Below are 24,651 nucleotides of genomic sequence, written 5' to 3'. Positions count from 1 at the left end.
TCTGTACCATCAGACTTCATCAATCTGTTCTTTAATTCTCTTTGTTTGAAAATTGAGCAGAGGTACTTCAGAGGAATAGTGAGAGATTTAATTAACTTTTACAAACAGAGAGGATAATGAATAGGTGATAAAGACTAGAAATGGAAGTTCAATACTAAAGTGTAGTATTGATTTAGAGACATCTGTCATTCCGAATCTCAACAGCGGAGCATCAAGGCTACAATACAACAAACAGAGGCAACTCTTTGATTTCTTTAAAGCCAAATGTGTTGTTTCATGTAAAAGGAAAAAAAAAAAGGAAGAAAGGAGGGGGGAGATAAAATGACCTCCCCCAGACTCTGGACTCCTAAAACACAGTCTGCATTCTTACTGATTTCTCAGAGTGCCCTTCTACAAAGGAGTGTCTCCTGCTCTGTAGATCTGTTTTTCTACTTTTGCTGCAGAAGCATAGTGCTGAGTCGTAAAGCTGTGATATAATGGCTCTTTCCCCAACTCTAAAAGGTTCCATATTTCGGGACACAGAGAAACTTTCTTCCAGAAAAATCACCTTCACAGAATGATATGCATTTCAAAAGAAAAGCACATGAAGTCCCTGTGTGACATTATTGGTATGCTTCTGCATCCAGTGTGTCAACAAGACTTTTTTCTGTTTTTTTCTTTGTGTTGTAATAACGCTCTGCTGATGAAGGTGCAACATGAAAGGCTGCTCTTTAGAGGATTTGAGTTTAGTACTGTGTGGAACAAGAACACAGGAAAGCAAATAGTGTTTCCAAGCAGAAGCATTGAAGTGAGACTATGATCACTTTTAGAAAGCCTCTATTTCTCCATATCTCAGGTAATTAGGCACCACACATGTACTTTGTCTTCTGGACATAGGCAGTGTGGATTTGAATTTAGAATTTAACTCTCTACTTTTGCCTACAACAAACAGTATTAAAAACAGATTAAAATAACAGCAATAGAATTGAAAAGGATGTTGCAGAGAGTTTTATATATGTATTCTATTTGCATTATCTTTTTTGTGTTCCTGTGCTATGTGAAGAATTTGAAATTGAGTTGCAAGTTCCTAAGCCTGAGTCCTCTTTTGCTGCACTTGAGGCACAGTGCTGAGTTTTAAAGAAGTGAGGAGGGTAATGGATGAAATTTAAGCCATTGTTTTGTTCACTGATTTATTTCTCCTGCTGCAATACTTTTTGATGCTGATTTAATTAACTTAGTTTGTAGCTCCCCTTATTCTTGCTTTATTAATTAATTAATTCTTCACTCCTGGTTAAGCAGTGACATTTCTTACTGAAAGGTAGGGATATAGAGCAAATAATTTGTAATTAATAATGCTTTTTGCCAAACATCTCTGGGCAGATTGTGAATTTTTTTTACCTTATTTCTGTATTTTCTGCATGTATCTTCCTGCAGAAACAGCTTTCTGTAAGTGGCAGATAGATGCCTTTGTCACACATGCAGGGAGAATTCTCTCCCTGATGTTTCAGGTCAGGGGATTCAGCAGCACTTTGGTTAAAGTTGTAAAAAAGGACAAAAAACCATTGAGGAAAAAGTCACTAAGACAGCAAACCTATTATCTGACAACCCGTTTCTAGTTTAAAAAGAATTTTTAACTTTCAAACACCAATTTTAGCCTGCTGACATCAAGAAGACAGTTTCCAAAATTACTGGAGAGAGACTGACCCACTCAGAGAGGCAACCAAATCACCAGGTGTTGTCTTGAGCCACCTCCAGAGGACTCTGGGGAGGGTCCAGGCTGCTGCACCTCAATGCAGTCAGCAGGTATTCACACTGGCACTTTGCTGTTTGTCACATTTGCTTTGCAGCCCAGTGCCCTTGGCCAAGGCAGTCCATTAAGGTGTCTGTAATTTGCACTGTCTTGCTGAATCTTTCTCTACATAAGATTTTGAAGAGGAAAATGGTATCTGCCATGGGAGCACTAATTTGGAGCATCCGTACCCTGGCAGGACCCAGCTGGCCCCGAGGGAATCAGGGTGGGACACCAGGGGGGTCCCAGCCCGGGGAGCAGAGCAGAGCCCATCCCACTGCCACACACCTCATTAGAGCTCTTGCCACCCAATGGTGCCTGGGGGCTCCTGGGCTGGCCCAGGCCAGCAGTGCCCAGGTGGGGACAGTCTGTGGTGCTGCTGAGCCTCCAGCTTCACAAGCCTCGTTTCTGCTCCCGAAAGACAGGTTTGCAAAGGGAAATGTAGCCCCATAATGCAGCAGCTTCTGGTTCAGAGTGGGTACAGGGCCATGACTGGAGAGTGAGATGTCTTCTGTGGTGACATCACCTTCTCTTTAAGTCTGGTGTGCCTCTTGTGTGCACATGGGGAGAAGGGTGCCTTGTGTGGTCACAGGTTCACAGCCAGTAACCACCACAGCAGCAAGCAGGGCATGGGGCTTTGGCAAAGCCCTGGGCTGCACAGCTGGGCCTCTGCCTGTGGAGAGGTTAAAATGATGGGTGGAGGAGGGTGTGCTGCTGTTCTGACAGCCTGTTCTCAACTGTGCAGTGCAAATGCAGGGAGGCACTTCCTTAGGCTACCCAACGAAGCTTAATGGGAAATGTACTATGTAGAGCATCCAGCAATGCCCACCTATCCAACACAAATTCCCACCTGGGATCATCCCTGATGGACAGCACAAGAAACAGTCTGTCTTCACACAGCTTAAGCATTTTGTGAGTGTAGGATGAGTGATTTTTGCTTGTGGGATGAGATTACAATTCTGCAATTGTAATTCCGACTGTTTTGAATTTATCTACAAGGTTGCTTGAATGAGCTAGTAAAGCTTACATCACTATTGGCTTAAGTAAAGCATCAAAATAGCAAGAAACCCAAGTATGTCACCTGTGCTATTTAAGGTTTTCAGATCAGCTGGTTTGGATCTATTTCTGTGCATCAATTTTTGAAGTAGAGCAATAGACAGGGATTTTGTTATGTATGTTCTTTACTCGGGTGCTGAGAGTACTCAGCTTTTGAGCAGCTCCACAACACATGCCTGCAATGACAGAGTCTGACAGATCTCAGGCTTTGATACCTAAAATAGTTTTATAATATGTCTTGTAGATCCTTTCATCTGAAAAACATATTGGCATTGTGAAGAGAACAAAGAAGATGTCAATTTTCTTTACAATAAAGAATTTTTTGAAAATTTTTTTGAAAAATTTTTACAATTTTTCAATAAAGTAGTGATTGAAACATGTAAATGCATCTTTAGGATCAAGATTGTGTAACATGGGGACTTGAATCCTCAGTGTCTGAATATTCTGCTAAATGGCTTTGGTATGAAATCTTCAGCATTGGTTTTGTTTAGCTTGAACTCAGCTCACCTCTGAAATTATGATTTCCCTTACTCTCTATACATCTCAACCACAAAAAGTATTTTTCTCTTTGCTATCACACAATAACGTTATCTCTACACAAAAAAAAATAATTAGTTACTATTTTTATTTGGAATTTTTGTTACTGATTGTTTGGGTGCTGGTTTGTTAGAAGCTCTGAATATTGTATATATATATATATATATATATATATAACTTCCAGAAAGTGCTATGCAGTGATACGTCATAAATGCTGCTAGCATCAGCAAAATACAATAACTTAATTTGAGCAAGATTAATCTGACTTGCTCTGGGACTGGTACATTCTGTTTCATCTTAAATGAAGTAAAGTAATTAATTTTGTGTAGTTTTCATTTTCACATTAACATTCTCTTCTGTGAAGTGTAATTGCCTTCTTGTTGTTTGCTATACTGTAGTCATTTTAGTTAGGGCAGCTCTCTATAGGGAAAGACCCAGTTCTTCTTCCTGGAGAACTTGCTTCACAGACCAGACAGTCAGAAATAGAGGACACTTAAGTGCTCTGATTGGCCTAAGGTCATACAAGCCATCAATCAGAATCCAGACTGCCAGAACCTTATTCCAGTACTGTATCCAGGGATCGTGCTGCCTCTTAATGTCACTGTTCTTATTGTTCTTTCTTTATAGTTCGGGATCGGGTACGATCTAAAATGGAGAGAGATATTTTGGCAGAAGTGAACCATCCTTTCATAGTCAAGCTTCATTATGGTAACTATATTAAAATATAATTCATGTTTGTTCTTAAATTGGTTGGGGAATTGTGACTAGATGTGTTACACTTTTGTGCAGATGCCCCCTGCCTACTTATGACTCTGTTGCTAACAAAGTCATAGAGGCTACCTGTGTGAAATTCTTCATTTATGCTGAAGGAGGCATCCAGTACTTGTAAGTTTCAGCCATTCCTCCATTGAAATAAATTTGTCATTAAGTCTGACATGATAGGCAGTGCTGGTGGGGTAGCTGCTGAATTTACATCTGCCAAATTCTCACCTGCTGTCAGGTATTGTTCTGGAAGAGAATTCAAATAAAAACAGGTTCTAATAATCAGTACCAGTCTAAATTTGTATAGGTGTGTACATGAATGTGGTGTCTTGCTGGAGTTGCCTCTTGCCATGCCAGCCCCATTACTACTGGAACAGCTGTTCTAAGGACATTTGGTATGTGGGCTCTTCTCTCACACAGACATGGAAACTTCTCTCTATGCCTCGCTCTCAGTGACTGCTGACACCCTGTGGAGTGGGAAACACTGTTAATTCATAGGCCCTTAACACAGAAATTAATATATCAGTAATGCACTGTTGTCAACTGACACTATTTTTTTCCATGGCCAAAGCTCAATTGCTAAGTTCTATACAGGAATGGGGTTTTTTGGTTCTCAAAGTTTTGAAGTGACAGTGAAGCAATGGCATGAATAATACACTGCTAGGCAGCAGGACTTACTCATTGAGGACTTTATCTTGGTTCAAACTTCCAACATCTTCATCCTTTTCTAATGCAGCATTTCAAACAGAGGGGAAGTTGTACCTCATATTAGATTTCCTGCGGGGAGGGGACCTTTTCACCAGACTCTCCAAAGAGGTAAGCTGATAGATCTTTAACTCAGAAATTAAAGACTGTCTTGGATTTTCAGAACTCAAATTGAGTTCAGGGGAATGAAAAATGGTCTTGGGAATAGTCATCTATGTATGTAATGGAGCTATATCATCTTGCATGGTTAAGTGGGTTCTTAATAATTGTATTTGAATTAAGCCAGAGGTAATGCAGCAGATACCATGTAGTCATCACTGCCAGAGAAAACTGCTCCACTGCTAAGCCATTCCCATAGCAAAATAGCCCCAGACTCGATGCTTTCAGAATAACTCTTGGATATGATGAGAAACAGCCTGAGAAATCAATCCCCAAAACATTTTGCCCTAGGGATAAGCACAGAGCCACTGGAAAAACACACACACTGCCAGCAGAGGGAAGAGATGGCCATGGGTCAGGGCCAGCCCTGCAGCTGCTGGCAGCAGGTTAAGGGCCACGCACCAGCCCAGACATGGGAGATTGACTCTCACAGCGCTCACCTGCCCTCCTCCTGCCTGCCAGGTGCAGCTGCTGCTTCCATGCCCTCCCCAGGCTCTCATCCCTCCCCTGTCCTCTGCATGCCATGCCCCTGGAGAGGGACTGCTGCAGGCAGGGAGCGTCCCAAACCCGAGTCTCACTGATGCCCACACAGAGCAGTCACGGTAGTCTTTCTAGGTTCATTTAGCTCTTTCCTGTATCTCCAAACCTCTGTGAGCCAGCAGTCCCAGAAAGGTCCCTGCAGGAGTGCAGGAGGCTCCAGTGAGGCAGGATGGCTGCCCTGCAGTTGTCTGTGCCCAGCATGATGTCCCCAGCCCTTGGTGCTTCTAAGGGTATGGGGTCAAGGATGCAGGCAACCACTTAACACAGTCTTTAATGACAGGAACATTTCAAATACTATCTTGAGGGGAAGCTCTAGTTCTTCTTGAGTTTTGGGAGCTACTGATGGACTAAAAGAGCTGTGAAAAAAGTCTTTTCAGTCAAAAGTTCCCCAGCTCTCCCCCACTCCTGCTCGATTCCTGATTCAGTGACATGCTGCACGATGCTGTGTGCACTGCAACTTGGGACCCCAAGCTTTTGCTGTTAAGGCTTGTTTGCTAATGCAAGAAGACATTGGTAACAAGTTAATTGCACTGCTGAGTAATGATCCTTATATAAATATTCAGTCCCTGGTAGCAGTTATTTTTAATATGAGGAAAAAGATTCAAAAAATTTTAATTTCAAATGTCCTGCTATTGTCATGAGACCAAGCTTTATTAGCAAGGCAGCGCTGCTGTCTCAGCAAGGGCCTCTCTGGTTTCATGGAAGAAGACAGAAAATGTGGCTCTTGCCTAAGAGGGCAGGTCCCTGTTCTGCACAGCCAGAGAACTCAAAAGCGGAAGATAACAGCTCAGACTTTGTACTTCTTTAAAGCTTCATGTTTTCCCCAAAGCTTGTCCAGGGCAATTCAGCAACTCCTGTGCTATATACCATCGTTAATGACTCATTAAGCTGACACTAGAAACATCTCTTTTTTCAGTGTTTGCAGCTCACCTTGCCTTCTTATACCTTGCAGCTGTTTAGGGGCAAGGTATTGCAAGGGAAGAAGTTCTGGGAAAGCTTGAACTGTTTGCAATTTGTAGTTATAGATTTGACTGAAAGGTATTGATTTCAGTGGACTTCAAGTCAGATCCCATATACATTTATTGCATGCATGCAGAGCTTGCCTATTTCTTGCTCTGTCTTTTTGAGACATCTGACTTTAACTAGGTGTATATGTATAGACTAGATTTTTCCTGGATTCTATTGATTTAATTTCTTGCCTACATTATTTATTTTAAATCTTATAAATAATTTAAATTACTTTTAAAATTAATGTCAGTTTTACATTTAATACAATTAAATTTGAGAGCTTTTGCTTGTGTATTTATTTATTATTTTCCTTGTGGTTTTGTTTCTAGCCTTTGCAGTAAAATTCTTCATTAAATTATGAGACATCTGTACTCTGAATCATCTCTTTTCTTTCAGCTGTCTGGAACTTCTCAAAGCACTCAGATATTTTGGCTACCCCTTTTTGAGAGCAGAGACTTAGTTTTAAAATTAAGCTCTACAACTTCTACAGTAGAATTTACATTTACGTATGACAAGTATATTTGTATTCAGCTGACTCATTTTACTTCTGTCATGCATAATCACACTTGAGTATCCAATATATCAGCTTCTTTTTCTGCATTATTAACTCTGTCCATATTGAAATTTAACTCAAGAGAACATCTCAGATATAATGGAAGTTGAACCAAAGGGGTTTCCTGCCATCTGAGTTTTTCAGAGCTTATTGGTTTTTTGATTACAGAAGTTTCTTCTCACCTGAAACACAGCCTTCAGTGTTAGTAGTGTCCATATCAGCTGCAGAAAACACTGTCTTCATTTGGCACCTCATCAGGCCTTGGGTGTTAGACAGCACATCACTGCTTAGGGCATCTGCACTGATATTCCTTGGACCTCCAAGGCATGAGGTTTTAACTCCATCTCTGATTCTCTTCGTGCTGTGTTTTCTGCTGAGACTTGGTAGTATTCCACTTCCCCAAAAAGGTTTTCCATGCTATTCCATGGGAATTTGGTAACCAAATGCCAAGACTGTAGCAAGTTAAGGGATATGAAAGCAATATGAGCTGCACTGAATGTGTTTAATTTTGCTGTTCATTTCCAAAGCCTTAAGGAGTTATAATTTATTCCTAATATTGTGGCATAGTGTCATCTAAACAGATCAAACAGATGAATGAGAGCAGCATATTTTAAGGAATAGAAGTGCTCAACATATCAAGTTTTGTTTTATAGGGAGAATCTGGTAAGAATTGTTCATGTCAGTTCAGACAAATTATGGAAAATTGAACCTGATACAGTGTTCCTTCCAGCATTCCAGGTTAGACAATTCCTTCCCTGTGTCTGTTTAAGGCAAGCCAGCCTACCACTGTCCAATAAATAGATGTGGTCTTCTCTTCCTTCTCTCTAGGTGATGTTTACAGAAGAGGATGTCAAGTTCTACTTAGCTGAGCTGGCCTTGGCATTAGACCACCTCCATGGTCTTGGAATTATTTACAGGGATCTAAAACCAGAAAAGTAAGTTAACAAGGAGAAGTGAACTGAAACATAAATACTTGAACTTTTAGGTTGCTTCTGCTCCTTGTCACGCTACTAAATGAGAAGGTGCCAGGGGCTCTGCCTTCCTTCTGGTTTGTGAGACTCTACACGAGACCGTCACTTACAGCAGCGCGGCTTTCCTGTCATGCCATCTTAGCAGGAGGCCAAATGTTTGGACTGTGCTCCAGTATGATGGGACCTCTCTGTGCCTGGCCTTCAGTTTTGTGAATGATTTCAGTAAAGAATTCAGATCCCTGTGCCTTTAACTTCAGTGGCACCATTCTCTGTGTGCAGCTTTAATCTGGCCTTCCCCCTGATGCAGCGAAACCTCTCAAAGCAGCTCCACTTCCAGCTTATACAGAATATAGCATGGCACTGTTCAGTTTTACTGGAGCCATTGCTTAAAGTAAATTAGCATGCCTGAGAACTTGTGTGCCTGTTAACTCATGAGAGACATGAAAATCAGGACTTCTAAAACATTTGTATTAACTGTGCAAAATATATTCCAAAATATTTGTTCTCATATTTGCAGCTATTTTTCACTCATAATGTGGTCCTAATTTTCCTTTCTCTTTTTTATTTGTAACACATCAGTAGAGCAAATGACACCCTCAGTGCTGTCACTGGGAGTGACGTGATACTGTTTTTATTCTATGCCATTTGCTTGGTGCTTGGCTGGATTCTGCTGTGATGACTCAAATAAATCAGGCTGCAACATTCCAAAGTTCCTTTTTAATGTAATGGTCACCAGCATTTATAAAAGATAACCACTGAGGGCAGTCTTTTTGGTAATTGCTTACATTTTCAAAGTCTAACAGCACAGCAGCATTTTCCTTCTGTGACATCAAACTGAAAAATATGCAGCTCTTTCTTTAAATTGAGTGTTACTGCTCTCACTCTCATGGGCAAAACATGAGACCAAAAGTGATGGAAGGTGGACTTTTTGGGTGAGAAGTTGAAGGGAAGGAGACTGTTTGTCTCCATTGCAGTTCTGTGTGATTTAAATTCTAAATTCAATTTTATGTTTTGGTTAGAAAAATAGTAGTAGTAGTAGTAGTGTGTGAATTCAACATATGTACAAGATGTACATAGCAAGAGCTCTCAGGCTTTTGGGCTAGAGGACTTTTTGTAGTTGACCAAATTTTCCAGTCTTGCCCATTTATGCAGCCAAAACTGGAAACCAGAGTCTTTGGCAAATATGGGAAGTCATCCTACAATTAAACAACCGGAGAGAGAAGAGTACCCGTTAGTTCCTGATATGAAATGCAGGTAGGCAGTGGTGACACCCCAGCTGCCACAGGCTCTGGCATCAGATGCCAGCAGCTCCTGGGCTTCAGTTTCATTCTGAATTGCTGTTTTATCCATTCAGCATCAACAAACATGTACACAATAGAATAACTCCAGGTGTAGGTTTCTGGTTTAAACTTTGATTCTAGTGATCATTCATTTGGATCGTGCACTGCTTTCCCCTCTGATCTTAGATGTGGCTGATTTTTGAGATAACACATGATGTGTGAATCTGCTGTTAGAAGATATCCAGACATGAGCTTGGTTATTCAGATATGTCACAATACCATTACATTTTTAGGTATATGCTGTAATTTTTTACCTTAGAAGAAGTTAGAAACTAAGGGTAAAATTAAGTGTATGTCAAAACTGTTCATTGTATTTGAGATACTGAGACCTGGATTCTTCTGAGTTCTTCCACTTCTCAGCAGGAAGTGTCACTTAGCATCTCAAAAAACATCTCTCTATGCCTCCAGTTGCAAGGTGAGAGCACTTTATATCACTGCAGACCAAGCTGAAGTGCTTCAGTGAATCGAGAAATTGGAGCTCATCTAAGGAAGGAAGGTGTCACTGATTTGTCATTGTCACATAGGAACATGTTGAAAAGGTACAGATGGAATCCAGTTTTCCTATATTTTTGTCTGAGCTGAGACCAGCCATCCCCTTCACTGTACTTCTCTGCTAAAATCCCTCCCTGAGTGTTTCCAGTCTGCCAACTGAGACAAGATTTCTTTGGAAGGAAATAAAAAAGTATCCTCACGTAACTGGAGACCTATACTCAGAGAGATCACTGTGTAAAGTTAAGGTGGCAGCCCTCACTCTTGCATTTTCTCACTGCTGTATTTATGGTTTATGGCCTTTGATCTTCAGTTAAATGGATTAACTGTGATACAGTTTAATTTGGATGCAATTGACATAGTGTAAAATTAGCATACATGAATATTACTGTTGTATAGGAAAGGGAATGACCCAGGAATTCATTCCTGGAGATAAAGCAGTGCCTCTGATTGAAAACCATATCTTCTAAAAATAGCTCTGTAAGTGCAAAGCCTATGTGCAGTCACACCTAGGAGAGCAGAGCATGACAGCCTATGATTTCTCTGGAACTTTAGATTTACATTAAAGAAACAGATACAGCAGAATAAAGCAATTATTCTCCAGGGGAAAAATGCTAAATTTTTTGAGTTACATCTGGGAAAGTATATCTTTCTAAATAAGATTATAAGATAAAATTAGGACCATCTCAGGATGTTCTCATCCTCCCCTTGCCCCCTTGCAGGATCAAGACCATAACCCAGGCTTAAAGCAGCTGATGAAGACTCCATGCTCTACACAGGAGGCCTCTTGGCAGTGCTCCAGCAGTTGTTCATCTAAAATGCTGCTCTTAATACCTAGTTTGAAATTTCTTCACTGCCCCTGCAGGCCAATGCTCCTTGGCCTGTCCTCCTGGATGCCCCAGCCTGCTTGCTCTGCTCTCAGCAGCAGCCTCAGGGGGTTGTGAGAACATCTTTTTCCTTAGACCCTCTTCTGTACCCTAAACAATCCAGGTGCTGAACTCTTCTTCACTAGTCAGTCTTTACAGGGGTTCAGTACTTCTCATTACTCCCCTTTGTTTTCCCTTGATTCCTCTCTCCTTTGAAGTGCAACGTGCAGAATCACACACACATCTGCAGCAGAGGCATTACCAGCATGATTACAGCACAAGGTTTGCTCTGTCAGATTCGCAGAACTAGAGATAAATTAATTAATTCATAATTTCCCAATTTTCTCTCTCTCTCTCCCTCTTTCTTCCCCTTTCTCCCCTTTATTAAAGATAGGCACTGCATTAGACCTTTCATTGTTCAATGCTTTTGCTGTTCTTTGGATGCTCCCAAAATAGCTGCTGATACATTTGAGTCTGCTTGTCAGCTCTGTAAGTATGCTAAAATAAAGCTCATTGGAATTGTTTATGTTAAAAAAAAACCAAACTCAAACAAACAGAACAAACCAGCTCTGTTAAAACCATTTGGAAGAAGTGAAACCACCCTCAGTGCATTAAAATTTAAGGTTCACATTTTTTTTTTTGTTAAGATTCCCTGAGCAAAAATCCATGTTAACAATTCAAAGCTATGAGTTAATTTCAAGTGCAACTGGGAGTTATCCTCAAGTCAGCTGTACTTACTTCAAAAAGACAAGTAATTGAGCTTTCTGGTTAAAGTCTTGCTTAGAACAAGCAGATGCTTCTCTTGAATTGTTGCAGACAAATTCTTCTCCTTGAGTTGTCTTGGTGATTTCAGTGGCATCCCTTGTGGGACAAGGTATTGTTCAGTCACACTGGAAGCCACTGAGTTCCTTAAATGATGAGGCATGTTTTTACTTAAGAACTGCACAATCAAGCTATAAAATATGGTGTATATATACCTTGGTTTATATGGTAAATATACCAAAATAGAAAAATGGGAACTTATCATAAGGTAGTATATGATGCATATTTTATTTCTTATGCTGTGGTTTAAGGACATGGGTGACTTAGAAATAACTCTACCATCTGAAAATGGACAGACTGTTATTAATCTTTACCATTTCTCTTTTCAGGAGCCTAGATGCACTTTGAGTTCTGGAATAGGGGCTTAGGTTAACAAGGAGTGATGTACATTTTAAGGCCCTCAGTTGTTTATGCAAGGGACAGTGTAGACACTATACTCTAGAAAAGCCAGACACCACTTTTTAATGCAGTGTGTTGCCAACCATAACTACTGATTTATGAATGTAAGTGTCCTGTGTAGAGAGGGGAGACCTGAGAATCAGCAAGAGACAAAGGCTTATGGTGGAAAGCTTCCACTGATGTAAGCTGTCCCTTTTTGGCTTCATGGTGTCAACACAGCTACAGCACAGAGGAATTTGCATTCAGCAGGGTGAGATAGCATGGGGGTCATGTGAACCCTGAAATGTCACAAAACACAATTTGTGAGAATCTTCATGTCTTTAGTAGGTATTTGACTGCTTCATCTGGTACTTTCATAACAAAATGAAATAAAACACTCTTGATAAAGTCTCAGGTTTTATCTCCCACCTGAAAATTTAGCTACAGTTTCTGATTAACATAAAGTGTGGGTTGAATCTTCTGCAAAACTGCTCTCACTTAGAAAGAAACTTATATCATCAAAAAAAAAATCCAAAACCAAAAAAAAAAAAAAAAAAACCAAACCAAACGCCAACCAAACAAAAAAAAACCCAACCCCAGAGTTCCAGCTTTATTAGGTTTGGCAGAACATTGCATTGATTTGGGGATGTTGGAGCTCAAAGTAAAGCCCAGAAGACATGACTCAAAACCAAAAATAAAGAGAGCAAGAGAGAAATAGGAGAGAATTGTTCAAGCCTTACAACATGATATAAAACAATGCCAACAACCCATAACAAAAGCTTTTTCCCCTGTGTTAAAGCTGCAACAGAAGAGTTGATAAGGAGTTTGCAGTCCCAGCTCTGCTAAGAGACTTCTCCTGTAATTCAGACTGTGTCATTCCTCTACTGCAAATTTAGCTGCCCCAGCCTCTAGCATGGAGATTTCCAGCCTTTATCTTCTCAAGGCATACTTTTAAACCAAGTTCAGTGAAAGTAGTTCGAATGTTTGTGGGATGGTCCCGATGCTAAAGTGTTCAATCGTAGAATAATGGAATATCCCCAAGACAATCCCAAGGATCACACCCTGTGTCTGAGGGCATTGTCCAAACACTCCTTGAACTCTGTCAGGCTGGTGCTGTGATCACTTCCCTGGGGAGCTGTTCCAGTGCCCAACCATCCTCTGGGTGAAGAACCTTTTCCTGATATCCAACCTCAACCTTCCCTGAAACAACTTCAGGCCATTCCCTCATGTCCTGTCACTGGTCACCACAGAGAAGAGATCAGTGTCTGTCCCCCCTCTTCCCATTTTGAGAAACCTCTGGACTGTGATGAGGTCTCCCCTCAGTCTCCCCCTCTCTTAAGACACCCTTATTTTGTGACATTTTTTTGTTCCAAGCCTTTGTGTGGTTCACTTATTTATGGTGTTGGCATATTTTTCACCTAATAACTGTTATTACTGCTTTGAAGAGAAGGTTTACAATGACAGTATCCTGTAAAAGCACTCAGATATTAGACTGAAAGAATAAAATTTAAAAAAACCTCCTAGCTGAAGTTTATCATTCACTATGATTGTAACCTAGCTTAGCATTTAAAAGTAGTCAACTTTTTATGGTTTTTATAATTTCAAAACATTAATTTAGATGAAAGATTATTCTCAAGTCTGAATCATATAAAGAACTTCTGGTTGGTTTTCCCCTTCCATAGAATAATGCGATAGCATTATTCACTTATTTCAGATTAGTTTGTTCTGAAAATCATAGCTAAAGTAATTGTGATTGTCACAATAGAATGTCTGCTATGGATATTGTGGAATAAAAAGGAATTGTAAGGTGACAAAGATAAAAAGAGTACAGAGTATGATCAGATAATTAGTTTGCTTCTACTGTCACAGGAAAACTATTTGTCTGTTGTTGCAATTTGCATTCTTAGAAGCAGGTACTTTGTTCTATTCTTCTTAATTTCACTCTGTGATAATTCAGGGCAACAGTTGCCCTTTTTTCCCCTCACTATTAGCATATTGTTTTCTTTTTACGTGGAATATAATCTTTGGTTAGTAGCTGTAGCATTATTTGTGCTGCCAGATGGCAAATGCGGAGGCACCCAGATGTCCAGAGGGTGCTGCCAGAGGCCACAGAGGAAGCTGCCAGCAGCCAAGGCCATGGTAGAAGGGTGGTTAGGGAACATGAGATGGAGGAAGGAACTGTAGATCACATTTTAGAGGTTCTGGGATACGCATCCATTGGAAGCCAGGATCTATTCATTTTGCTGCTCAAGCAAACAGTGTGAGAAAGAGTTGCTGTATGTCTCTGACTCAACCTCAGGCAGTATTATCAGTCTGAAAGCTCTGCCTGTGTTGCCTCTATCCCTTTAATGAGGGTAAGGCATGAGCCCTTTAACCAGGGCAAAGTATGGGGAGCACACATCGTGTGCATACCAAAGCCGTGTGGATTTTCAATAGGAAATTATGAAATGTAAAACCCATTAAGTGTAAAATCAGTGCTTCTGGGGAAACTCCCTTTGAATTGCATAGTTATTCACAAGGGTTTCCTGGGCATGGGGCAAAATTTTGGGTGATTTCTGTGAGCTCTATTCCCCCCTCTATTTTTCCAAATCCGGGTCTGGGGAGTTCACACATTCATGCTCACTTTCACACTGGCAGGTGTTTTATTCTGTTCTCTTCTGAAGCACAAGTTTAGGGGTTGCAGTCACAAAAGTACATTTAAACATGCTTGCTATAGACTAGTACTTGAAAATTATGCGTTCAAGGAAAATGTGGGGAAAGAATAAAGGTAAGATGCTTTTATTGAGAAGAAAAGGCTTTAATTATTTGACTTGTGGTACTGACTTAGTTGCTGGCCTTTGATGACTTGCACAACAGATTTTTCTAAACATGTGAATGACAGAAGAGCATCTTTTTTCAATTATGTTTCAGTTCAGACACAACTTTTCACAAAAAGTATAGCCCATTATATTTGGTTCACTTCTATCATATTTTCTTCCTGAATAAATAACAAATTGATTCTCTGAGAGAAGAGGAATATAAAAATAGCTGGTACCATGGTAGATCAGTTTAAAAAGAGAAATATACTGAGTTTAACTAGGACTCAGAAAGAAAAGACCAGAAGAAGACCACCTATGTCAGTTTTTATTTACCAAAATCATTATTTTTTAAATTCAGTGTTCCTTCTTGTTTCCACAAAAACTAGCATTGTTTTTTTGTGAGCTAAAGAAATGTTTGAGTGCCTTTGTGAGAAAAAAATATGTTGGCAGGTGGCAAATGTGAGAACACTTGAATTTGGCTTCCAGGCTGAATTTTCATCTGTGCTCTGGACAGAAAAAATAGGCAGAGGCTGAGATCCATGCAGTTAGGCTGTGACTAGTCACTGTGCTCTAAGATGACTTTTATTACTTCAGCATGAACCTTTGGACTTAATTTTAGGTCGAGTGAGTCCAAGCCTTGATTATTTGTGTGATTGCCTTTTCTTATGACAAGAACAGGAAATGTGTAGCTCCTTCTCCTGCTGGAAGCATAAACCCTGCAGCTGCTGTCTTTGAGCACCCTGTTCTTCCTGAGCTCTGTTTACATGCCTGCCTTGAACATCCTGTGGAGGACAGAGGAGGCTCCTCATGGAACTGCCTCAGGCTGTGCATGCTTCAACATGAGATTAAAAATATATTTGAGGTTCATTTTTCTTTCTGGAGCCACAGAATCCACTAAGGTTTTGTGTACATAAGTATTTGAATCTTGCGATGTTTCTTTACCTGACTTAAACATCTGTAATTCATGTTTTTTAACTGCACTTTGTGCCTGGCTAATGAATGAATGTTTCTTTTTTTGCTTTATAGCATTCTTCTTGATGAAGAGGGTCACATTAAGATAACAGGTATGTGAGAAACAGAAAACTTCATGCCTATAAGCTGATTTTTTTTTCCTGCACTACCTTGCATGCATCCTGGTCTTTGGTTGAAAGGAGATTACTTACAAAAACTAGAAGCCAGAAGAGTTTCAGTGTTGAGCTTCTCTGTCAATTTGTCAGCCCCCCTGCTGCACAGCACATGGAGAGCATAGCATTTTCTTGGTAAAATTGTGCTCTTCACTGATGTGAAGCAGGCAGGTTTTGCTGCTTGCCACTGTGGATGGAAGGATGCTTCCAATATGACTATTTAATCTAGGCAGAGGATGGCTGGAAAGACATCCCTTTCCCACTCTAGAGGCACTGTCTAGCCAACCTTTTCACTGGTGTAATCTGGGATTATTATTCCTAATACTTTGGAATATAGCTGCACAGGAATCCTCACTAGCATTGCCTTCACCAAACCTGAGCGCTATATATCTGCTTATTTGAACTCCCTTCTGCCCTGAGCCAGAACCTCATTCTGCACAGGGAAAATGAGATTCCTGTTCTTAGGTTGTATTAACAAGTGCCAGGCACTCCGCCTAGGGAGGGCTCCAGCACCCTCGTGTCTGTGGCCTCTTTCTGCACAGGGACAGGAGGCCACTTCCCCAACTGGTTGGTGCGTTTTATTCAAACAATTTAAGACAGCAAAAGCATAAATAATAACTTTTATAGAGCTGACAAACCCTGCTCTGCTTCAATTTGTGTAGATTTTGGTCTGAGCAAAGAAGCCATTGACCACGACAAGAGAGCGTACTCGTTCTGCGGGACGATTGAGTACATGGCCCCCGAGGTGGTGAACCGGCGCGGGCACACGCAGAGTGCCGACTGGTGGTCCTTCGGCGTGCTCATGGTAAGGCACAAACTCTGCTCATCTGCTTCAGGGGTGGCTGGGGGAGGCATCAGATCCCTCTGATAAAAATTGCAGTGTCAGGGAGGTTTTTCAGAGAGGTTTTGTATCACTGTAGGACGCGAAACGACATGACGCGGACTCGCTGCTCTTCCCAAGGTAACAAGGGACCTTTATTTTTCTGACTCCAGCATTTATACATTTCCAAAAAGTGACAGTGGATTATAGGGTGAAACTGCCACCTCTCCAGTGACAGTGGACAAACCACCATTCTCTTCTATAAAAGAATGCAAAATAAGTTATTTACATAAAGTGTATGAGAAAGTTCATTACAAGAATATAAACATCAGAAGGCTTAGAAAATCTTAAAAAATCAGGGCAACAGTATTGCACTCTCCTCAAGCCAGCCTTTTAAAATGACGTGTTCATATGTTAACCTGCCTCCCTCACCCTGCACCCCTCCAGCCTCTTCAGTCTGTGTGCTATTGTTGCAGAGGCAGATGAAAAGATCAAGAAGTTGGTTTGTGACACTGTGATTTTTTTCAAAGCTGTATGAACCCTGTTTTGGAAGCATTGTTTTATCAAACATAGTGCTGTCCCTTGTGCCCAGACACCAGGCACCTGCTCCTCTCACAGAGCTATGTTTGGATAACAGAGCTGGTGCTGCTCTCTCCTGAGGTGTGCAGGCTGCAGATCCACCCTGTGCTCCGGGCATGGCCATCCCCAGCCAGCTGTGGCTCACAGGGCACCTCACCATGTTTGTCACAGCAGAACCAGGGCAGAGTCAGAAATTAGCATAGCAATGTGCTCTTCCAATACTGCACCATTTTCTGTGGTTTGGAGGCTTGTTTTGGTAGCTATATATTGCACTACATACCAAAATCCAGAGAATATGTTTAAATTTTGTTTACCTGAAGTGGACTACTGATGCCACCAGAGGAAGCATAGGAAGAAATGTGAAAATTTGGGTTGGGGAAGGCGTACATCACTGATCTAGCAGGTTGGCAGCAGTTAATCTACATAAATATTGTAATTTATTGCCTGAATTACAAAAGGAGTGGAATATCCTTATCTCCTGTGGCCACAAATCCATTTGGGGATACTTAGCACTCTTAAACCATGTACATTTATTCACAAAAATCAATAGGGTATGTCTCACAGAATAAATCTATCCCTACCCTTTAACTTTTTTATTATATATTTATTTTTGGTGAATAGCTGAGTCTTCTCACTCTTTGTCTCCCATTAAAAGATGGTGCATATGGTATATAGATTGTTCTTCTTTCACCAGCTAATAAACTCTTAATAAACAGGACTGTTCCTCCCTGGGTTTTGCTAGGCTTTCTTTTTTTCTTTTTTCCTTTCCATTCCTCTTTTCAACTCTCCCCTAAGGATTCAGCAGATTAGAATCCCTATAAAAGGAGATGAATTAAAGAAAGTAAAACCCTTTTAACTCCAAGGTAATGTTTCAAGCCTTTAACTGTTACCAGACATCTTAGAGAAAAATATGTCAATCAGTTCAACCTTTTTTCCTTTTCAACATTTATCTGGTTGGGACCAAAAAAAGTTTATTTCCACACACTGAACAGCTGGGAGGATTTTCTGATTCTGTCTTTCCTTCTGCTGTTTTCTCCTTGTTTTCCTTGTTCTGTCACACGTATGTTCTATTATGGGAGCTTTTTTTTGGTCAGTCTGAAAAACTGAAGATAATTAAATTGTATTCAAATTATTTATTAGCATTTCTTCCTAAGCATTTTGCAGAATAATTTAAAATAGATGAAGAAAATACACCAGTTGATGAAATATGCATAGATTCAAAAGAAGTGTATGTGATAGTGTAATTTTCATGTCTAAAATTCTTATCAAAAAAGGGAACATATTATGCCTATAGTTATAGCATGGCCTGTATCTTCCTCATCACCAGAGCCAGCAAATACTCTCTTTTCTGTTCTGTTCTGTGAAGAGGGATTGCTGCTTCTCTTGCCAACTCCCATTGACCAGGGCACAGACTAGAATCAAACTGAATGATCCTTGCACACTCCTTAAATGTGGCATGTTGTGATTAGTAATACCAAAACAAACTTGTCTGAAAATGACTAAGTTCTGGTCTTATTTATTAATTGTGTTATTAATTATTTTGTGAATTACTATTCACCAGGATTTTTACCGTCAATAACAGTAAAACTTCATTTACTGCCAGCTAGGTCTTTCACACAGGCCACACAACTGAATCTGTTACCTGCTCTGTTTGTTTGCTGCTCAGTTTATTTGAGTTGTTTTATGGTAGCTCACTGTATGTCAGCAGGTGTAGTTACACAAATCTTAAAATTTGCCCCTTCCAGCATTCCCAAGGACAGTCCCTGCTTCTCATTAAGTATGAGGTGATGACTGCTGAAACACTTCTGTAATTTCTGCTGGTGAATTTATGTGTTTTATCATAACCAGACAGTTTTTCTTTTCTGCCTTTCTGTATCTTGCTCACTGCACTGGAGGTTTTGGATAGGATATACTCTGCAAAAGCTTTGCATCAAGAGATCTTCATGTACCAGGGTTTGGCCTACATTGTTAAAAAGCTGGATGTGTAACTAATACCTTTTCAGCTCCACTGCAAGTCTTGATGCCCACACTGCCATCTCTGAAGCCCAGATAAACTGGTCTGCGTGATCTAACATGTTAAAACCTCTTAGAAGGGCTCACAAAGCAGTACTTTTGTAGTTCATCCTACCAGCTGATTTACAAGGTCACAGACCTTAGGAAAGTTGTATCTCTTTCGCTTCAGGAAAAAACCGCTCTACACCTTTGAGAGTCATGTGAGCAGAGAGGGGAATATAATTAGAGAAATGGCTGTGATGACTTGGTAGCAGTCCCAAACCAGAAAAAATGTATTCATACGTGTTAGCAAGTAATTAAGTCTTCACAAGAAAAGAAAATGTCCCTTTGGTATCCAAAATACTCAGCTCTGTACTACTTTTGTAGTAACTATACTATGACATTGGACAAATCAATGCAAGACATCAAAGTATCAATCTTCTTTTACAAAATCCCATTATTACAGTTTTTTTTATTCCCAGTGCAAGAGATGGTCTTCATGAACATTATTTTGAATGTTTAAGCTCGTTGCTATGTTAAGGGGTTCAGCCCTTTGTGAGCACTAATTCATTATGTTTCACATACAGAGATAATGAAAAATATTCAATGCATTTTGCAGGTATTAAACTGAGTGCTTGAGCAGTTCTCAGATACCTGGCAAATGACTGGAAGTGTTGAGAGGACAACCTGACCATTCTGATGAGAGTGTCTCGCTCTGTTTTCCAAAATGGAATGGTTTCAAGTTTCTTTGTAACTCTGAGTTTTATCTTGTGCTCACCATACTTCAGAAGACTTGGGCTGAAGTAGTTTGCACAACCTGCTCTCCTTCCATCCATTAGGAAGATTCCTGTGGTTGTTACTCAGGCTGAGGATTTTTTTCTCACTCATTATCTTCTCCAATAACCTTCCTGGGTCACTTCTTGAATCCTGAATTTCCCTAGGAAATGTGGCATTCTTTTCCAAGGTCTTCCCACTTGTATATCTTCTGGGAGGTGCTCATGCTTTGCCTACCGAAATTGGAGACTACCCTGAAAACTAGAGAAAGGGAGCACTGCACAGTATATTGAGATCTCAGCAGGGATTATGTGACTTCAGAGGTCCATTAAGCCTATTTCTGTAGTTCTCTAAATAGGCATCTGAACTGGAAAAAAGAATATTCGCCTTTCTTGCACATGCTTTGGTACAGAAAGGAAGTCAAGGTTGGAGGGAGGTGCAGCCTTCAGAAGTCTAACAGAAGATGGCTCTCTGAAAACACCTGGGAAGTGAATTGGTGGGAAGGAAGGAGCAAACAGATGGTTTCCACAGATTGGGAAGTAGGGAAAATGAAAATTGAGCCCCCCCAGCAAAACTATAGGGACTGCTTTAATGGACAAAAATACTGCAGAGTTCATTCATCCCCAGTCTCAGCTTCTTGTCAACCTTCTGTGACCCCCTCTGTATTTGTGTGCATGAGTGTGAGCAGCATGGTCTCACTTCTGTTTTCATTTCCAGGTTTAGCAAGATTTTTGACTTTTTGGAAAAATCAGGAGGAAGACAGGTCACTGTGCAGTGAAATGATAGTTTTAACTGAGGAAATGAACAATTTCAATCTTTTTTCAGTCTTGTTCTTTCATTTTGAACCTTCAACAGATTTAGTCGGGACTTCAATTGAGAAACTAATGCTTTCTTCCAGATGCTGCTTAGCTAAGTTCATTAAAGCAAAAAGCTCTGGTACACCTAATTTACATGGTTGCCTTTCACTTTAAATATTGATGTTAACTGCATTTCTTCTGAACCTGAATTAATCTCAGCATGAGGCCTGCACAACTGGAGATGTGGCAACAAAGTGCTGGCCATTACAGCAGCACAGTGAATGCTTCCTGCAGCCTCCATAGCTGTCATTTCCCCTGCTCCCTCCTGCAACTTACGTTTCTTCCAGATTCCTTCCTTCTTGTTTCCATCCCTTGCAGACATGGTGCATTTGCAGGTATTCCTGGGATATTGGGGTGGGTGGGAACTACAGTCATTTCCCACATAGTCACAGACCAAGCTGTTGCTTGTATCTGTATCATTTGCACCAGCAGTGTCAAGCCCATTTATGCCAGCATAAATGAGACATAGCAGCCATTGTTGGTGCCACTAAATTAGATTTATTATAGTAACACAGTGATGTGAGCAAGTGTAAGTGAACATGAGGTACTTAGGTGAGCATCATCGCTCTAGGAATCATGAGGAGGGTTTTGTACAATCTGTACCATTTCTGCTGCTGCCCTGGGAAGCAATGTTCTCTGCCCTTCATTCCCAGTCCCATTTTATCAGGACTAGGCTGTAATAGGACAGAATTACTTTGAAAATGGTATTTAAGCTCCAGTGTCATCTAGGCAGGTTTAAAAATTCTCCCCCATTATGTTTCTTTGTAGAAAATGAGCTGCTTTCTTCCAGGTCTACCAGGAAGGTCTTTTCTTGCCTCTCCTAAGCCAAGCAGAAGTTAATGCATTTGTTTTTCTAAATCTTGTTTATATTTGGCAGCCATATAAATTTGTTTAAAGTGGTTTTATTTATGTTTCTACTATGCATTTTAGTGCCTTGAGGTAATTTGTTACTAATGAAAATTAATCCTTCAATTAACTATATTCAGTTAGTTATCTGGCTTCTAAACATCTCCTCTGCCCTTCTCCCAAAATTAGCATAGCAGGTTCACCATTAGTTTTCTTCTTTTTTCTATATTTTTCTTCTGGTATAGCTGTATTTAATCTGGGCAAGAGGAAGGGTCAGGCTATGGGGCAGTCTGACACAAGTTTTGGTAATGAAAGAATCTTTCTTAGCACAAATGTGCTTTCTGGGAGCCCTGTGGTTTCTTGTGAGATAAGGTACAAAAAGTATGTAAAGCTTGAAGAATCTTTCCTGCCTTAGCAGGTGTTTACTTATAGCAATGAGTATTAATTATTAGATTAATTAATTACACTAATTAATTAGCTTACTATAGCAGAAGAGGTCCAAAGCCTGAGTGACAGACACAAACAAGTAACAGTTCACCTTACCCTCAATGGGCACAATTTTCCTTTGTGTCCAAGCTGAATTATGTTCTTGGTGTCTTTATGTTTGGTGATGCACAGCCTTCAGCCTCCCTTAGTCAGAGCAAGCAGCTGCCACTCCATGAAACACCATGGTGAGAGCTGTGTGAAAGACCTGGTGTTGAATCCAAGTTAGGCAAGCTTCTTCAGCTGGGGTTCATTCTTTTTTTTCACTTCTTACAGATGTGAAATTCCTGTCAAATTTACTGAAAGTGCTAATCTGTCTCCAAGGAACCATAACTGATTGATGTTTCAACACTTGACTTAGGCAAATAATTGATGATGACTGTTGAGTTTTGCTTTGAGATTTGGGTTCAGTTATATGTGATACTTTTGAGATTCATCACTGAGTACAGCCAGAGGAACCAAAGCAGGAGAGAAAAGTCACACTCAAAAGCCTTGAGAATGTGGGGTTTAGTCTTGTTTCTCCTGCAAAATATCAGAGAGGCATCTCTAAGTGTTGCAAATACACAATCAGAGAGGTGGTTTGACTCAGCATGAAAAGGTGGGGAGTGGCATATCGAGTCCATTTTCTTTGCATGGTAGACTATGCCAAACACCTAAGAAGAGCCATATCCATGCAGGATAAGGGTCCTTCCGAACAAATACCTCATTGCCAGCATTGATCATAAAACAACAGGTGGTGGAGGAAGTACCATATGTGATACTTCTTCCCAAACATACCAAAACTTGACAACAACAACAACAATCTGTGTAAACAGTTTGTAACACATCTCTGGAATGGAAGAGTCATCCAGACTTGCTGTGCCATTTTTTTGTGTGCACAGGTTGTTGGATCATTTCTTTTCCTCTAGTTTTCAGTTGTGTTGGAAATAGAAGATGGATGTGGTCAGCTATGCAGACCATCCCCATGCACATTTGATTTACCATTTTGTTGCTACTCCACAGTTTGAGATGCTGACGGGATCATTACCCTTCCAGGGAAAAGACAGAAAGGAGACAATGGCACTCATTCTCAAGTGAGTATCAAAACTGCTTTCATTCTTCTAACTGTGAGTTAACTCTACCCTCTGGAGACTCCATAGGGCCCAAGTATTTGATGAGTAGAGAATAATTATGGGTGTAATGAACTTTCCAAAGCCTTGCAAGGTGTGAATTTAGTAAGACATGCAAAGCTGATGCCTGTGTTTAAAATTGCCTTCAGAATAAACAATAGGAAGTGAATTACTGAGAGGGCCTACAAAACAAATTTATCTAACAATTTGTGACAATCTCAGTATCCATGAAATGTGGGAAAGTCAGATTTCTGCAGGACATCTTATATTTTGTTGTTGCCAAGTTTCAAATCTTTTCCTTTGCAATGTCCCAGTCATTTAATGCTAATTGCAGACAAAAGTATCTGAAGCTCAGCTTTGCTCACTATTGCATTTTTTAATGTAGTGGTGAATGGCCAAGACAAAAGTTTTGTTCTCTTTAAACAGCATGCAGTTGAGTATACATTTTTTTCATTAAGTTTGATTGTTTAAATTCCTCTTGATTCCCTAATTTATTCTAGCAAACTAAAAAAGTGAAAAAAATTGGTAGGAAAACTACCTATTTAGGTTGCAAAAGTTAAATGAGATTCATTAGAGCTGCTCTACCTCTAGTGATGTCAGTGGTAAAACCTTCCTTAAGATCAGCACAATAAGATCAGCTTCTCATTCTGCACTATGCTCAGGTCGCCTTTGGTCACAGATTTCACGTGACTGCCCATCCTGATTGCTACAGTTCAGCTGTTTCCACCACAGTGGGATGGAAAAAAAGCTTGAAAAATATATTTTCGTTTCAAGTGTTGTGTTCTTTCAGGGCCAAGCTGGGAATGCCACAGTTTTTGAGCATAGAAGCCCAGAGCCTGCTGCGAGCCCTCTTCAAACGGAACCCCTCCAACAGATTAGGTACGTGTGGTTTGATCAGCACATTCCTTATGTGCTCTCTGCCTTGTCAGGGAGTGAGTTGTACCTCTCAGCTCATCTTTTCCAGTGGTTATCTTCTTCATTAGGTGGCATTTTGGCATTCCTTCCCCAGTGCAAGAGAGCCTTCAGCATCACTAGAGAAATTTGTAAGGAGTACAGGCAAAGCCTTAAAATCCAAAACATGATATTAACTTGTGTTTCACTTTTTTAGTAAAGAGGGTGAGTGAACTGCCAGCTTTTATGAATGATTTAAGATACCTGCTGTGTATGATAATATGGGGAACTGAGAAACAAGTGTGGTTTGAAACCTGTATAATTTAGTTACAAATCTCAGGTTTCATCTCTCCCATTCCCAAATGCATTTCAATCCTGTTTTGCTCTGTTAGCTAGGGGAAGTCTTGCAGTAGACTTTATTCTT

At 40.3% G+C, this 24,651-nt stretch overlaps 1 protein-coding gene across 2 annotated transcripts in view; it reads left to right on the top strand.

Annotated features, from left to right (window-relative positions):
* The window catches only part of RPS6KA2 (ribosomal protein S6 kinase A2), a 282,009-nt gene that overhangs the window by 203,110 nt on the left and 54,248 nt on the right, over positions 1-24,651 (top strand). For both annotated transcript variants that reach the window (XM_066546696.1, XM_066546697.1), the window contains 7 exons: positions 3,989-4,069; positions 4,860-4,939; positions 7,917-8,023; positions 15,779-15,816; positions 16,539-16,681; positions 23,230-23,300; positions 24,127-24,215. In XM_066546696.1, coding sequence (XP_066402793.1) covers positions 3,989-4,069; positions 4,860-4,939; positions 7,917-8,023; positions 15,779-15,816; positions 16,539-16,681; positions 23,230-23,300; positions 24,127-24,215 — 609 coding nt within the window. The remainder of the gene's footprint in view (positions 1-3,988; positions 4,070-4,859; positions 4,940-7,916; positions 8,024-15,778; positions 15,817-16,538; positions 16,682-23,229; positions 23,301-24,126; positions 24,216-24,651) is intronic.

The sequence above is a fragment of the Molothrus aeneus genome, chromosome 3 (assembly GCF_037042795.1).
Source record: "Molothrus aeneus isolate 106 chromosome 3, BPBGC_Maene_1.0, whole genome shotgun sequence".
NCBI classification, from domain to species: domain Eukaryota; kingdom Metazoa; phylum Chordata; class Aves; order Passeriformes; family Icteridae; genus Molothrus; species Molothrus aeneus.
The sequence above is the reverse complement of the archived record's forward strand: the minus strand, read 5'-3'. Positions and strand labels throughout refer to the sequence as shown.